Source organism: Pteropus medius, unplaced genomic scaffold, assembly GCF_902729225.1.
Source record: "Pteropus medius unplaced genomic scaffold, Ma_sr-lr_union100, whole genome shotgun sequence".
Lineage (NCBI taxonomy): Eukaryota > Metazoa > Chordata > Mammalia > Chiroptera > Pteropodidae > Pteropus > Pteropus medius.
In genome coordinates this window covers 16,241,989-16,258,891 of record NW_024349803.1, presented here as the reverse complement: position 1 = coordinate 16,258,891, position 16,903 = coordinate 16,241,989, and the positions used below count along the sequence as shown (strand labels likewise).

Sequence of the window (16,903 nt, the reverse complement as noted above, 5' to 3'; positions counted from 1 at the left end):
CGGGACTCGCAGTTCAGTGCTCCTTCTCCAGCCCCGCCTCCCCTGCCGCCTACAGCTCAGGGTCCAGCTGCGTCATGCCTGTCCTGAGGAGAATTCAGTCCTCGGTGTCAGGCGACGGGCCCCTCGGGTTCCAGGGGTGGGTATGTCTCCCAAAGGCTGGTCTTGTGTAAACCTGTCTCACGGCTGGGGAGACAGAAGAGGGACCCCACCCTCAGCAGTGGCTGGACTGAGTGTTCCGGGCCTTTCCTGGCTCCGAGGGACACTGCTAAGCTGCCCCTGATTTGTCCAGAGCATCGAGCAGCTGCACATCCCTGGCTAGAGCCACCCTGGATGGGACACTGCTTATCTAGTCTCTTGTTGGGGTTCTCTGAGTCCTGTGACACAAAGATTCAAAGACAGGGCCTCTGTCCACGGGGAAGTCCAAGAGGGAAGATGAGTAGCCATTCTGAAGGAAGGAGGGGGACAAGGCCTTCAGAGAGAGGCCGGGGCTCTGAGGTCACAGAGGGAGCACACCCTCCGCCTGAGGCAGCTGGGAGAGAGGATGAGGAGGGGTTCCTGAGGTCGGCCTCGCTGGAGGAGGAGGACGAGGGAGGGCCTTCCAGCAGGAATGGTGCCCGCCCGGGCTCGGAGGCCAGAGAGTGGCCGCTGTTCCTATTCCGTTGGCTAGCCGGGTGTCATCTGGATGAAGTGTACCAGCAGCTCAGGGCCCGTGAGAGGAAAAGGGGGAACGTAAGGCAAAAGAAGCTGGGGTGGGCTCACCCATGGAGGGAGGCCTTGAATGGCCGCTGGAGGAGGAGTTTCAACTTCCTGCTGTGGCTGCAGGGCGCCCGGAAGGTTTCTGACAGCAAAGCAGGTGGTGGGTGGCAAGTCCCAGTTCATCAGTACCACATGCCCCCCCACCCCCCCCACCCCCCAGGCGTCTTCTGAGCAGAGAGACAACAAGAGCGGTGTTTCCTCTCATCAGACTCCTCCGGCGGCCCATGCCACACTCCAGAGGCCTGCGGGCCACTCACTCCACGTTCCGGCCGGAGCTGCAGAGCTCATTTCAGCGTGGGGCGGGCCGCCCTCCGCGTGGGGCTGTGGGGGGCAGTGGTGTGAGGGGTGCTGGCGAGGTCTGCTCCCATGGACTGAGGTTCAGTTATTCCCTCAGAGAAAACAGCCCGTGCCCGAGTCCCCCACAGAGCCTGCGGAATTTCACTCTGGGCAGAAATAACTCTGAAATGGCAGGGAGGGAGGGTCGGCCCAGCTGCCCAGGAGGGGAGGAGCAGGGGGTGATGGCTGCTCGTGTGCGTGGGCTCAGCCCTGACCAGAACACCGTCTGACCCTCATCCCAGCCCCGCCCGGCCAGGCCAGGCCCCCCGCCTTACCTCCTGTCGGAAGCTGCCCCGGTGGCAGCTCCCTTCACATGCGTTATGCAATCAACACTCACGGCCCCCCTGAGGCTGGTATTAAATACCCCCGTTTTACAGATGAGGAAATGAGGCTTGGAGGGGGTGTCACCACCTGGGTTCTAGGTCCAGACCCCATCCGTGTGCTCTTCCCGCACTCCAAGCGGGGTCACGGCAGGCGTGTGGGAGGCTCAGGCGTGTTCACGGCTTCAGCACCACCGCCGGGCAGGGCCAGCAGTGTGCATGGCCCCCGAGATCCCCCAGGCGGGGGTGCTGCTGCTGCCCACCCCCACGCAGGGGGAAGACAGTGCTCGGCAGCGTTGGGAAGGGATGGCAGACAGCCAGGTGGGTGAAGGACGTGCAGAAAAAAATGGGTTAAAAAAAGATACATTTGGGTTTTATGCAAGTTCCCAGTTTGCAAATTCTGTTCCCATTAGTTATTCTGTTTAGCCTCGTGGTGGCCCTGTGAGGGAGCGAGACAGGGCGGTATTTTATAGACGAGGAAACCAGGCGAGGCCAGGCTTTCTGCACGGTGTGTCTAGGTCTAGCTTTCCCGACCAGCGATTTTTGGCTGGGCTACCTAGAGCCTTTGGGGTCCATGGAACTCCCCAGACCCAGTCTACCTGGATCTGTCTTCCACACTGGTCTTCATGGGAGACCTTGTTTGTGCCTGCTCAGGAAAGATCGGAGAGCCACCGCTGTCCCCACCCTGCTTCCCAGAAGTCCAGCACGCCTGCACTGCTGGGGCAGGAGCACACAGCCTCAGCGTCGCGGTGCCGTGGGACGCTCGGCCCGCCAACCGATATTCCTGCTGCCACGATGCCTGGGCGTCAGCAACAGCTTTAAATTGGGAGAATCGGCCATGGCAGGGGAACGAGCGGGCTTCCAATCCCACCGCTGTCACACCCAACCAGCTGTGGACCTGAGGGCAGCTCACTTCCCTTCTCTGGACCTTGTTTTCATCACTTACGGAAAGGTCTGCGTGGGCCGAACTCTTGGACTCCCTTTCATGCCAAACTTCTGCGAGTCTCAGGGACGTCACTGTTGAAGACAGAGAAAAAGGCAGCGCATTCGAGAAAATGTTACATCCAAATAGTTTAAAACAAGAATTTAAGAGAGAGATAGAGAGAAAGAGAGAGAGAGAGAGAGAGAGAGAGTGAGTTCCAGTGGGAAGTTTTCCTGGTTGCTGCAGTTCTTCAAGCCACAAAAATTGAGCATTTGGGAATTAAATGGGGTCTTTATTTCTGTTCAGTGATCTCATTGCCTGGAAAGGGAGCCCAAGGCCCAAGCCGACAATTCCAGGAGAGGAAGGCCCCGGGTTAGGATGGTCATGGCCCTCCTGCCGAGCTGGGGTCACCTGTGAAGAAACTGGTTCCCTCTGTATTCTGAGTGAAGAGGGATCAGCTATGATGCCAGTCGCTGAGCACAAGAGTCTGCACCCAGGGAGTACTTGGGGTGGATGGAGCCTGCAGGCCTCCTCCAAAGGCTCCCCCTCCGTGGCCACCACACGTGTCTGTGTCCGTGTCCGTGTGTGTGTGTGCGTGTGCGTGTGTGTGTGCGACACCCTGAGAAAAGGGCTCTGCCCCCAGAGTCATGCTGCCAGGACTCACACCCACCTTTGCCCTTTCCCAGCCAGGTACCCGAGCCACGGGGACCTACCCTCCACTGGCCTCTGCTTTGCATCTCTAAGAGGCTGAGGATTAAACGAGTTGCTCCAAGTGGAGCACTTAGCACAGCACCTAGCACATGCTCGGACGAATGGGGGCTACGATTATGACCATCATTTAGGCAAAAAGTGACTGATCCCGCTGTCTTTCCCAACTAGCCGGAGACCCCAGAGGTGAAGGCCTTACAGGACAGGCTGGCAGCCATGAACCTGAAGATGACTGACCTTCGCAACCAAATGCAATCCGTGAAGCAGGAGCTCCGAATGGCCCAGAAGGTATTCCAGAGCCAGGCTTCAAGCCTGCTTGTAGGGCTGGGGCTGGGATCGGAAAAGGGGGTGGCAGGGACAGTGGGTTCAATTCAGGACCAGTGAGTGCTGAGCCCCGTGAGCATCGTGCTGCTTCCTCTGCGTCAGGCTCTAGATCCAGTAACTTCTTTCCAGCAGCTCTTGAAACAGACCCATGTGGTGAGTGGGGTTGCTGGCTGCCTGAGGGACCCTGCATACATGCCCTTGTGGTGCCTGCCCAATCATGGACCGAGGAGGACAGTGCTGTCCTCCCAAGGAGGGTCCTTGAACCTTCCTCGTGCTGTGTACACCAAGGTAGATCCTGGGTCTTTCCTTCACAAGCCACATTGGACTTGGTAGCCTGCCAAGACCCACCTCCTGCCCTCTGCTGTCTGTAATATTAGAAAATGAATTGGTTGTTTGTGCATTAAAGGCCCCTTTCAAAGGAAAATACTCAGACTTGGGACGCAGGCCCAGCTAGTTCCTTATTTATTTTTATTTACATAGCGAATTCTCTGGCGTTTGTCCTCCCTGTTGGAACCCCTCGGACCAGCCAAGATTTCCAAAACAGTGTTCTATTGTGGAAACAAGCATCAGAGACTTGTTCCCAGATCAGGTTTCCATGACAGGCTGCAGAGAGGCCCAGGGCACACGCTGAGCCTGTCACTTCCACCTCAGAGCCATGAGGGACCTGAACACCTTTCCTCAACAGCCGCGAAGCTGGGCCCTTCTGGAACCGGACATCCCCAAATGGCATTCAGAGGCCCTCCTCCGTGCCGCTCTCAGACATAGCCCCTCATCAGTGGCTTTTCACAGAGGGCGAGGCCCTATGGCAATGCACTTCCAGTAGCCATCCAGAACGAGCTCAGTTCTAGGTGACCGTGAGCAAATTAAGGAAGCAGGTTTTGGTCAACTCTGTAGTCTACTCATCCCAGAATGTCAAGAGCAAGGGGCCCCATCCGGGCGTAGTCAGCCCTTCTTCGTCTACTCTAAGCATTGCCAAGCGGTGCTGGGGACGAGGGTGTGACTGCTTTCCCAGGGAGAGATGCTTTTGGAGCGGGGTCACGTGGCCTTAGAGGTGGGAGGAAGGTTGTGCCCCAGAGGCGGGACCTTCTGAGGAGCCCCATGCACTCAGCACAGCTTCTGAACGCATGGCGGCATTGGGGCTTGGGGGTGGGGGTGGGGAGAGGGGGCTCTGTCCTGGCCACACTGAAGGTCCCCCCTCTGCAGGTGTTGGCCAGCGAGATCGGAGAAGATGTGAGTGTTCAGCAGCTCCTGGCCTCACCAGGGACCTGGAGGGGTCGCGCTCAACACATTCTCGTTTTGCAGAGCAAGGTGAGTGAGTCGCCGGACTTCTCCTGGCCCCGAATGTAGGGCTCGAGATGCCCCGGGGAAGACCCACATTGACCCGCATCAGACACACAGAACTTTTATTGTTCTGCATTCTCCCCAGCCGGCCTGAATTTAATTTGTTATTTAATGAGCAAGCTCTTATATAACACTTACCATGTGCCAGGCACTGGCGCTTAACAAATGCCAAAGCTCTCGGTTTATTTTACTCCAGGCATATTTTTCCCCCTAGTTTACGTAAATTTGCTCAACTATTGTACTTGTAGGCTTTTTCCAGCTTCGTCCAGATGCTTGGTAGACTTTTGACAGTTTTAACGACTCAGTAAAAACTTAGCCTTGTCTCCCGCTTTGTGTTCTAAATATTTGGAGACTCCCTGGGGGCTGTGGAGCCCAACAGCTTGGACTCAAATCCCAGCTCTCGAGCTGAGCCGTGTGGCCTCAGGCATGACACTCCTCTCTCTGTGCCTCCGGTTCCTTATCCGTATGCTGCGGATGACAATAGTACGTACCTACCGCACAGGGCCGTCGGGAGGACTGAATGACTCAATATGTGTAAAATTCTCCACACAGTGCCTGGCATGGAGGAAACACCACCCCAAGGTTAGCTGTGGTCGTTTTTCTCTTTTTTGTCTTCAAACCAAGAACCACAGGAGTAGGTGTATTATTTCCACTATTCGCTAAGCACTTTGCCTTCACCTCAGGGACTTCGGAGTCACAGCCCTAGGGTGGCTTTTATCCTCCGGGTCTCCTGTGACATCCTTGAAGCCCACATGAAGGGGAAAGGTTTCCAAAAGACTGTAATCAGTGACCGGTGTGTAGCCTTGGAGTTCAAGAGACCTGGGTTTGAGCCTGGCCTGAGTCACTAATCTACAAGTTCCGTGACCTTGGGCAAAACACCCCTCTGTGCCTCAGCCTCCTCACCCGTAAGATGGAGACGATAGTGCTTCCCCTGTGGGCTGTTGCATGTGAAATAGAACGTTTGTACAGCACCGAGCACAGTGCCCGGACATGATAAACGCTCAACACATTAGTTACTGCTGTTGTTAAATGGTGAAAATAAATGATTGCAAGTAACCCTGTGTTCTTTACTTAATGCTTGGTGGAATTACCACACAGGGCCACACGAGGGCACTGCTGTGTGCTTCCACAGCTGCACTGCTGCCATTACCAGAGATCCTAGTAAATTTTGCCCCGGCTCAGGTTTACCCAACTTCGTTCTATCATTTGTATTTTGTCGACATAGAAACCAGGGTTAGAAGGACCCTAGAAGTTGCCCACTTGAACCCTAGTGTGGTAAAGCCATCGTTCTGTGTGAATGCCACCTACCCGCCACTTGCTGATAGCCTACGAGTTCTGGACTCTGGGCCAAGGGCTTCATCTGGGCCATCTTGGGGTAACTCAAAGTTGCTTAATCCTAAACATCACCGGAGCCCTTGTTTAAAATGCAGGTTCCCAGGCCCTCCCCTCGGAGCTCTGATTTGTCGGTCTGGAGTGGGCTCCACGATTTGTCCTTTCAGGAAGTGGCTTGGGAATTCCCAGGCTCAGGCAAGTTCATGGTCCTGAATGCTCCTAACAACATTATCGGGGTGTGCCCTTACGCCCATCTCACAGATGGGGGACCTGAGACGGAGTAATCCATGCGCAGTCACACAGCCGGTGAGGCTTGAGCTGGTCTCTTGGCCTGCAAACCCCACTGTCTGTCCGCCGCATCTCCTGTGAGCACCAGGAACCCAGGGCCTCCCGGGCGGACTACGCCCTCTCGGTGGCCTGTCCCTTCGAGAGCTGTTCCTGGTCCTGAGACCCTCCACCTCCTTTCCCTTCCAGGTCCCTGGGGACACACGTGTGCTTCTCAGCCTCAAACAGCCCCTCGGGGACGGGGTGATTTTTCTCATTTACTTGGAAGTTTCTCTTTCTCTGTTTTGCTCAAGATGCCACATCCCTCGGCACGCCAGTCCCTCTCCTATGGGGCTTCCACATCCATCTGGAACTGTGGTGTCCTCTGTCCAGTGGGATCACCCACCACGCCTCAGGGCGGCCCCTCTGGGTGGTCCAGCCTGACTGCAGACGGGATGTGGGACAATCCATGAGGTTGTTTTACCACCCTCAGGTCCGAGAGCTTGAGAAACAGTTGGAACAGACCCAGAGCCGGTCTGTGGGGACAGCCAGTGACGAGCTGTCTGTCTGTCCAGACCCAAGGAAGCTGTCGGCACAGGAGAGAAACCTGCTGAGGATCCGCAACCTGGAGAGGGAGAAGCAGGAAGGCTGGGAGAAGGAAGCACACCCCATGGGGGGTGGGGGAGGTCAGGACACGTGGGACCCAGAGGTCATGACCGCCCCTGCAAGGACTCCTAGGATGCCTAGAAGTTTAGGGACTCGGGGTGGGGTGGGGTGGGGATTGGGTCACCTCTGACATGTCCCTTATGTCCCATCGATCCCCCTTGAGCCGCCTGAGTGGGTCCTCACCCAGAGCCCGTCTCGTGGACTTTGGGCGGCCTCGCCGTGGCCGCTTTGGAGATGTTGGACCTGGAGCGCTCACCGTGGAAGGATAGGGAGAGTGTCACAGTCCCAGAGGCGTGCTAGGGTTCGCCGGACCTTGAAAGAGGAGCGCGCAGCTGATGAGAGAGATGGGTGGGCTGGTTGCCTTCCCAGGGCCTGCATCTCCCTGGCTGAACTGGGAGTGTCGGCAGCCAAACTCTGCCAGGCTAAGGCGGCGAAGGGCGCGTGCTGGCCCGGGTAGGGAAACAGGCTAGAGGTGGCCTGGCTCCAGGGGCATGCGGGGGTTTGGGGACTGGGTCTCAGCACCACTTTCTCCTGGATTCGCTTCACTCTCTCCCATGGGGACTCCTGGTGGTCCCAGCTTCTGTCCTTCAAGCCGGCCCCCACAGAGAGATTCTGACAAAGTCCCAGAATTGTCATTGGCTGGCGTAGGCCACGTGCTGCCCCTCCCTGAGCGAGGGTACAGAGTGCTTTGATTGGCCGAGCTTTAGGTACTGGGCCCCGGGTCTGGGGAGTCAGTCAGTCTCCCCAAACTTGGCCTGAGAGTGGGGAAGAGGGGTTCCCTCAAAGAGAGCAGAGGAAGAAGCAGGAGGAGGTGCTGGCAGCCCGCGAGGGCCACCGCAGTAGCCCCGGCACTGGGCTTCCTGGCAGTGCGGCCTGACGGGGAGGCTTCCATGTGTGAGTGCCCCGTGCTAGGCCCTGTACTCGGAAGGCTGTGACCAGTGCCATACTGTACCTCCCAGCGTCCTAGACCCTCAGGTGTAAGGAGGGGAACGGTGAGACTGGAGAGCCGGGCAGACCCTGCTGGACCTTGTGTGCTGGCCTGGGATTTGAGCTTTTATCTTAAAGGCAGTGCAGAACCAGCAAAGAGCTTAAGTAGTGGAGGGACGTGGTCAGCGTGCATTTTGGAAGGGTCATATAGTCAGGCATGGGATCTGGGTCAGAGGAGGCATGGGAGGCCGAAGCCATAATCCACTTGAGACGTGACCAAGGACCTGCACCAAAACGGTAGGATTCTAGCAGAAGGGCCAGACGCCTAGGACGTTGAAGGTTGATTGTATAGGACTCGGTGACCAGATGTGGAAGGGAGAGGAGCAGGAAGCGTATGGAGGACTTGCGGTGAGCGTAACAGACGGTGGGGGAGAGAGGGAATGGGCTCCAGGGAGCCGGGAGTTAGGTTTGAGGTGCACCTGGCTCAGATTCACACATTCATACAGAACGGAATTTCAGGGAATCGTCGGGCCTTCCGCCAGCCACAGTGTGAGTGGCAGGAAATGATTTCCTGTGTGTGCTTCCTCTGGCGGGTGCCAGGGCCAGACAGCAGGGCCACGGGGGAACAATGGCGGCCTCCTCGCAGAGAGCCGCGGCCTTGTAGGTGTGTCATGCTTCACCGCTCTTCATCTCTATAATTCTCATCGAGGATCTAAAAACACTTTTCCAGTGATAATTAACCCTCAAGACCAAATCAGATTCTATCACTCACTGCCCAAAAGCCGCCTGCCTCAGTGTCTCTCAGTGCTGGCTCTGAGGGTTTACCCGATCTGACCTCTGCCTGCTCCGACCTTGCCCCTGCCCTGCACTCACTGAGCTCCAGCCACCCACGTTCCACCCCAGGGCCTTTGTACTTACCCTGTTCTCCCCCAGTCTCTACTCAGATGTCACCTGTCCAGAGAAGCCCGTCTCCCCAGTCCCTTCCTCCATTTTTCAATGAGCATCTGTCACTATTTGGCATTATCTCTCTCCCCGACTGGGATGTCAGTTCCTTGAGGACAAGGGCTCTGTCTGTTTTGTTCTCAGATGGATCCGCAGCACCTATAACAAGGCCAAGATTATATTAGGCCCTCAGGACATATTTGAGAAGGAATGAATGAATGAGAGATTCCAAAGACATGTGCAGTATGTGAGTTTCCAGGTTGTGGCTGACCAAAGCGAGGTGCATTCTGGGGTGACGTGACAGGTGAAGTGGCAGGCGGGGCCTCCCTTCTCATCCGACCACTTGGTGGGGTGAGGCGCTTCAGTTTGAACCCCAGACTTAGCACTGCTCACTAAAGCATGGCTTTTCTCTTCTCCTCCAGCTCAGGCGGGGGTCGAGGGGTGGGGACAGCCCAGGAGTGGCCAGTGGGTTTCCTCCCATGTCTGACTCTGGCAGAGCAGGGGCAGCTGCCTGGACATCTTTGTGCTTAGGCCGAGGGGAGTGCTGTCGTCCATTGGTGACGTCTGTCACGTGCTCCGGCAAGGGCTGGGAATCAAGGCCCTGGCTCTACTCACATGCTCTGTGGCCTTGGACAAGTCCCTTCCTGTTGTGGGCCTCGCCGGTGAGCAGAAGCGAGGGACCAGTTGTGGCCAAGGTCCCATGCAGCCCCGCTGCCCAGGACTGCACTTTCTGATTCCAGAAACTTGCCAGCGAGCGGGATGCCCTGCAGAGAGAGCTGGAAGACCTGAAAAAGAAGTTCGAGGGCGTGCGGTCCCGAAACAAAGTGCTGTCAAGTGAAGTGAAGACCCTCAGGAGCCAAATGGGGACCGTCCTGGAGAAGGGCAGGCACGACGACGAGCTCATCGATGCCCTCATGGTACGGCCCAGCCGCCGGGCAGGGCACTAGCCAGGAGCCTGGCTCCCAACACAGAACGGGCCCCGACCCGGCCCAGAAACCTGCACCTCAGCCTCAGCCGCAGTGAGCTCTCACTCGCCCCCCCAGATGCCACCATGGCCACCTGATGGGCTCCAGCCCCGAAGCCACACCCCAGGAACAGGAGCAGCTCAGAGGCTGCCAGAGGACATGAGCCTCTGGGCCTGTGGACTCGAAAGGAGAGAGACACGGGTGTGGGGAAAGGAGCTGGGATCACATCCTGGGTTATTTTCCATCAAGGAATGGAAGGGACAACTGAGGGACCGGTATAAATTCTTGTCTGTGTGATAACACAGAGCCCCTCCCCTTCTGGGCCCTTGAGGTCCGGTTTATAATAGCTCGTCACCAAGGTAACTCCTAGGGTCAAATATTATAATCCTATTTCATAGATGGGGAAACTAAGACTCCAGTTAGTTAGATAAGTCATCCAAGACCACACAACTGAGTCCAAACCAGGTTCGTCTGACTGTAAAACCTTCTTTGACTAGCAACGTGACACTACTATCTTCACTTTAGCCTGGTCTCTTCGCTCCGGGGCCTCAGGCACCTCAGAGTTTTGTCTCTGGACTCCAAGTTGTGCCCACAGGCTCCTGGGGTGGTCATGCCTGGCTTGACTGGGGTGCGTGGGGGAACTGAAGCCGGCTTAGGCACTCCCTTATTCCATAATAATTTCACCAGGCGAGGTGGCGGGCGGGGCACAGAAGACCTGAAATCTGGGCCTGCCTCTGTTGATACCTCACTGTGACCCTAGGCCAGTTGCATCTCCTCTCTGAGCCTCAGCTCCCAGTTTTTAAATAAGGTGCTCTGAGGTCCCATTCCTTGTCACTGAAGAGGACTCGAGAGCTGCAAACCAGCCCCAGCGCTGCCATTCACCAGCGTTGGGCCAGGAAGCTGTTCTACATTCAGGTCCTCAGTTTCCTCCACTACAAAGTGTGGACGATAGCCCACACCTGTTCCAAGTCACCATCATGGTCCTCCCGACCTCCAGGCAGGAAGCCTCCACCCCAGGAGTGTCTGGGGGGGCATCTTCATGGGACAGGCCTCAGTCAGATACTGCGAGATCCCTGGCGAGGGGTCTCGGGACTGCCTCCAAGGGCGGTCTCCCAGCAGAGTGGGTGAGAATTCCTTTTTACCCACATACCTCCCCCACTGGCTGAGGAGCCACCATCCAAGCTGCTTTCCATTGTCCTGAAAGCCCCTTGGATGTCCTCGGCCCCCATCTCAGGAAGAAAGAAATGAGGACAGGAAAAGGGCATGGCCCCCACCTGCCTGGTGAAACCCCCTGAGGGCAGGCAAGAAGCCGGCCCCCCTGCATCAGGAGCATTAGTGTCCTGCTGTTAGGTGGCTGCAGGGGCAGGGGATGGGCCTTTCCTGGTGGTGGCAGGGAGGCAGGGTTCTTCCTTTGTCCTTCCTTACCCAGGGGCCATGGCTGATCTTCGTCTGCCCTCCTGCTTGGCCCCCCAGGACCAGCTGAAGCAGCTACAGGAGATTTTGGGCAGCCTGAGTCTGCAGGAAGAAAAGACACGAGCATCCCACCACCGCCTGGACCAGCAGCTCAACAACGAGGCTCAGCAGAGCAGCAGCCTCGTCGCCCAGTTGCGGGCCATGGTGGCTGAGCGGGAGGCCAAGGTGCGGCAGCTGGAGCTGGAGATTGGGCAGCTCAGCGTGCAGGTGAGTAGAGCACTGGCTCGGCCCAGCATCCATTTCTAGGTCCTGACAAGTCCATCCACCAACCAGAGAAATCTCAGCCACGTCCACGTCTCTCTACCTGCCTTTTTGCGGCTGCACTACGTCTTACCTGGTCCCACTTTGGCTCCTTGCTTCCTTCTGGCTCCCCAGCCCATTCTTCCCACACCTTTCCTCTCTAAAGCACAAACCTGATGGTCTCCCTGCTCTGCGTAAAACTTCTCTGTGGCTCCCCGTCACCCTCAGCCTCGCCCAGTCCTCAAGGGTCCAGGCTCCTTCCAGCTTACCTTCTCCCTCCCCAGCTGTGGCCTTCATCCTCGTGACCCAAGATGGCAGCTACAATGCCAGCCTTTACATTCCCATTCCAGGCAGCGGGATGGCAGTAGCGAGGCCACACTTCCTCATCCAGCTTGCAGGGCACCAGGTGACTAGCGCTTGCTGCCACTCCTCCTGCATCTTCTCTTTGCCCCTCCCTTTTTCCCACACTCTGGCCGCAAGGATGTCATTTTGCTCCTCACGTGGCCCTGCTTTCTCCCGACTCCAGGCCTGTGTACATGCCTTCCCTTTCCTCCCCCACCGCCCCTGCCTGGCCAGCTGTTCCTCAGACTTTAGGTCTTACCTAGTGTGAGTGTCTCAGGAAAGCTCCAAGGCCCCATTCTGTGTTACGTGCCCCTCCTGGGCACCCTGAACTCCCTGTGCAACCCCAAGCCAAGCTCCTGTCACATCGTGCGATCATTTCCCATTTTCTCCCTTGAACTCCCCTCGAGGGAGCACAAACCATGGTGCCTCAGTGCCCGGCACAGGACCGAGCACACGATAGATGCTCAGGAAAGGCTTGTCTAATGCGTGAGCTCCTGAAGCGGTTCTGCCTTGGCAGCTGCCTTGAGGGCCCAGCCTGGGCTGCCAGGAGTCAGGTGCCGTGGGCTCCGTGGCCACTCCCCGTGGCGGTGGTGATCCTCAGGGGAGGTGGGGCAGTGGTCTCTGGGGAGGATTCCTTGCCATTCATACCAGTTTCCCAGTGACAGAGGAGCCTCATAGCCAAGTTGGCAGGTACAGCCAAAGGTGGGTTGCAGAGCATCCCTGTCCTCTGTTCCCAGGGTTCTGTGGTCCAGCACAGGGCGTGGGAGCCCAGGCAGCCCAACCCCAGCTCCCGCCACACAAAAGAGGACTGATCCTCACTTCAGAGGTCACCAGCCAGATGGGGGCCAAAAACCCACCAGACAAGCTGGTGCACCCCGTGTGTGGAAGATCCAAGTGTCTCCAGCTGACAAAGGCAGCTGGCCTCTGGTCACACCTGGCTTTCATCCACGTGGGGGCGGGGCTGCCCAGATAGGAGGACCTGCTCAAGAGGTCAGTCTCCGATCCGCTCCGCATCACAGGCCGTGCACTTCCCTTTGGGACCTGAATGTAGAACAGCTTCCTGGCCCAGTCGCCAGCCTCACGTCATGTCGCTCCCTCTCTGAAGAGAGGCATTATTAGATGCCATTATCATGCAAGGAGTGCCTTCCCCAAATAGGCCTCGCTTTTCACTCCTGAAAAGAAGCCTCTTTCACATCCCCTGAAAGCCCCGAAATCAAGCCAGGGCCCCCTCCTGCCTTGTCCAGGCCTCTGAGCCAAAGCCCCGAGAATCAAACCCACATCTGTTCCCTGCAGCATCGTCGGCACAAAGGAGTGGGCGAGGGGTCCAGTGAGCCCGAGGTCAGCCCTGCCTACGCCAAGTTCCTGGAGGACCCTGACCTGACCAAGCCCCCGGCCTCGGCAGGCGATCACGTTGGCAGGCTCGGCTCTTCTCGGTGAGAAAGAAATGAGCCGGGGGGGTTGGAGCATGAATATTAATTATTCAGAAGACAGGATGTTTCCCGTTGCCTCTGATGGGAAGCCAGAGCACAATTTTAAGATGATCGTGGCCTTGTTGTTCCAATATGTGGGCCTGGCCTATTCCATCAGCCCTGCAGCTGTGCGAAGAAGCAGTTAGGCCCAGATATTTCTTCAAGAGTGTCTGGTTGCAGCTTCCCATAAAATCCTCTCGGAGCTCACCTGCTTCCAGGATTCACTAATGGTCCTGTGTTGGATTGTTCGAGGCCCTGATAGCTCCTGGTTCTGTCTCGTTTTGAGCAAGAGTTCTGGGGAGAGGGCAGCACATCCACAGGGCTGCTGGCCACCTCCTCGGCCTCCCCCGATTCCTGCTGGCCCTGGCCTCCCTCCCAACTCCCTCCCCATGGTGACGTGCCCCTTCTGCCTCCACGCAGCTCTGTGACCAGCCTGGGCCACACGCTCGTGGAGTCCGCTCTCACATGGCCTTCCCTGCCCAGCCCTCAAGGGGCCTCGCCCAGGTAAGAACCCGGGTCAGCACGGTCCCCTCCCCATCCTCAAGCACTCAGCCCATGTTGCCATCCCATGGAAAGGAGGGAAAACCAAGGCCAGGCCAAGTCCATGGCCTCTTTTGAAGTTACATCAGGACATGGAGGGTCAGGGAGGCCCAGTGCCTTGTCCACGGCGACAGAGCAGGTGGCTTCAGAACTAGGGCCTTGGCCGCTGACTCACGGTCTAGTGTTTCTGCTACCTCAGAGGTCGCGCGAGGAGCCTCCCAAGGCCCAGGGCCCAGCGCCTTCCCCCATCTCTTCTTGTCCATTGAGAATCAGTCTCTAGGGGGAGAATTTCATGTCATATGCGTTCCCATTTTAAGGCACTGATATCCCTCAGCTCTCTGGCCCCAATGAAGCCTTTGGGCTAAAATGGGCCCTTTGTTCTTCCTGCCAGCTCACAGACAAAGGGTGGCTTTGTCCTGTCTCCGAGCCCTGTCCTGAGCCCTGCCCACTGTCCACTGGAGCCATGCTCCCGCTGTCAGCCCCCCACCCCGACCTCTCAAGCAGATCAGCTCAGGTTCCGGTCGGGGCCTCTGAGTGGGACCAATCCCACCTTTGACTTGCTGTGTGGCTCCGGGCAAATTGGTCCTCCCCGTGCCTGAGAAACTTCTGGCCTGACATGCGGCAGCACAGGGACCAGGGACCAACGCCAGCCCTGCAGCTGCCATCCCCATCAGCCCGGAGACGAAAGGCACGAGGGTCGTGGGCCAACTCTGAGCTGGTGCCACACTTGTCCTCACAACGCAGGGAGGGTGGACCAGCTCTGTCTGTCCGAGGTTTTAGTCATGGTAGCAGGAGCAGGGAGATGGACCAGATGACCCCTCCAGGTCCCTTGCAGGCCTATGTGTCTGTGACCTTTGCACTCCATAGGGATGCGGGAACTGGCGTCCTCCTGGGCTGCCCAGACTGCTAGTTCTCAAGCTTGTTTCTTCCACAAAACAGACATTTACTGAGCCCGACACCGTGCAGGCCCCGACCTCCTGGAGCCCACAGCCCCATCTCATCAGTGACAGGACAGGCCTCGTAGGGCGGGAGTGACTCCAGAGAGTGTGTCTGTCAGGGCTGGCGTGGGGACTCTGATGGGGAGCCGGGGAGAAGGGCAGAGTGAGGGGGTCAGCTTCCTCCTCCTGAGGCTGCTCCCCCCAACACGAGATCACAGAGCTGACTAGAGTGGGGTTTTCCCAACTGCAGTGCACACACCGACCGCCTGGGATCTCCAGGTTAGATGCGGGTTCTGATTCGGCAGCTCTGGGCCAAAGACTGGGGTCCCGCATTTTCGACAAGCTCGAAGGCGACGCCCCAGCCGCCGGCTCAGAGGCCCCACTCTGAGCAGCAAGGCCTTAGAGGAGTGCGTTTAGGAGTCTGCAGGCCCGAGAGCCCATCTCGACCGGCCCCATCCCTGTGCAGAGGGGAAGGGACCTGCTCAGGACCACGGAGCCATCAGCCTCTGGGCTTGTGTGCCTGTGTCCTTCAGTGCTAGAAGAGCAAGGCCAAGGTCACCAAGGTCTCACAGGGAAAGGTGAGGGCAAAGCAGAGAGCAGCTTGAGACTCGCACATGGGCTCCGGGTGTCTGGGGTATCTGGGGTCCAGCCCCCAGCCAGCAGGTGAGGAGCTGGTAGGCAGGCCCAGCGGTCACAAGGGGAGCAGCGACGGGCTGCATCAGGGCTGCAGAAAACAGATGAGTCTCAAAGCCGAGTGTCCAGGTTCCCTGCAGGTGGACTGACCTTGGGACGGGGAGGGCTAGGGTGGGCAGGCATTGGCAAGGCAACAGGCCGCACAGGTACTCAGGGCACCCCAGGTCCCCAAAAGCCAACCGCTATAGCAGCCAGGCTAAGGCCAGGCCCCCACAGGGATTGGATGGACAGAGGTGCTGAGATGGCTTTAGCCCTGCTGGAGTCTGGCTTTGGAGCCACTATATGAGGCCTAGAGACTTTGGCAGGAACAGGGTCGGTGGGCTGAGGAGAAGCCAGAGGAGGGCCAGGAGGGACTAGATTGACTTCCTTCTCTCTGGCCATTTCTGAGGACCCCCGAATGTCCTTCCAGTGTCTCCCACCATCACAGGGATAAGTATGTCTTCAGGTAAGTCCTCAAATGACCTCTGATCTCCCACTCTGGTCCCCAGGTTTGTGGACTCCCCAGAACAAAAAGGCTGGCAGGCACAGGTAACAGAGTTCAAGGCTCTGTGGCAGGCCACCAAGGTGGAACGCGACCGGCTCACCGAGTTTGTCACTGTCCTGCAGAAACGGTAACACGTGACGTCCGGGGAAACCCTCCATGGGCCTACGTGGGCTGGGGGTGGACGCCTGGCACGGGGCATCCCCCTTAGACGGGACCAGGCCTCGTCCATGACTGGGCTCCCCTTACTGAGAGTTTGGCTCCCACTGCTCCTGTCCCACAACCTTGGGGCACTATTGTCACACTTGTGGTTTGCCCTGTCCTACATGCCCCCAATGGGACCAGTGCATGCCTGTGGACATGAGGTGGGAGTCTCGGAGGAGAGACTCTCTGGAGTAGTTAAATCAGTCAGATTAACCCACCAATAATTCAGATCTATGGTGAGCATGGCACTACACTCGGCGCCACTGGAGGGTTTGGTGGGAAGAAGACTGGGCTAGAGAGTCGTCTGGAATTACAAAGATGAAGAAAGTGGCTGCTAACTGGGGAGCTGAGACTTCTCTGGGGTGGGGGAGGGGAGCGCGTGGCCAGAGGCAGCAGACCAGGAGGTACAGTTTTCTCCGAGGGGTTGTTGACAGATTTCCATTCAGATAAGTCAGTGCTCCTCACTCAAGTGACCCCTTTGGCAAGAAACGCAGGTGCCCAGGCCAGCAGGTGACCTAACCATGTGACCTCCACAGGGAAGATACAAAGGACGCCACTGAGTTTCTGCCCTAACAGCCCATATCACATGTCTGTCCAGGCTCTTTGGTGATGGACGACAGAAGCCAATTCTGGCTAAGTGAATGGAAAGGCAGATAGATATTCGGAAGGTTCTGGCAGACCTCGAGGCACAGAGCAGGAGAGAAGCTAAAGCAGGTCCAT

General features: G+C 57.6%; 1 protein-coding gene across 1 annotated transcript in view; it reads left to right on the top strand.

Moving 5' to 3' along the window:
- Positions 1–16,903, top strand: part of CCDC13 (coiled-coil domain containing 13) — a 29,360-nt gene that overhangs the window by 1,807 nt on the left and 10,650 nt on the right. The window contains exons 3-10 of the mRNA XM_039837434.1: positions 3,214–3,330; positions 4,570–4,674; positions 6,797–6,956; positions 9,577–9,755; positions 11,277–11,483; positions 13,152–13,291; positions 13,748–13,831; positions 15,987–16,109. Coding sequence (XP_039693368.1) covers positions 3,214–3,330; positions 4,570–4,674; positions 6,797–6,956; positions 9,577–9,755; positions 11,277–11,483; positions 13,152–13,291; positions 13,748–13,831; positions 15,987–16,109 — 1,115 coding nt within the window. The remainder of the gene's footprint in view (positions 1–3,213; positions 3,331–4,569; positions 4,675–6,796; positions 6,957–9,576; positions 9,756–11,276; positions 11,484–13,151; positions 13,292–13,747; positions 13,832–15,986; positions 16,110–16,903) is intronic.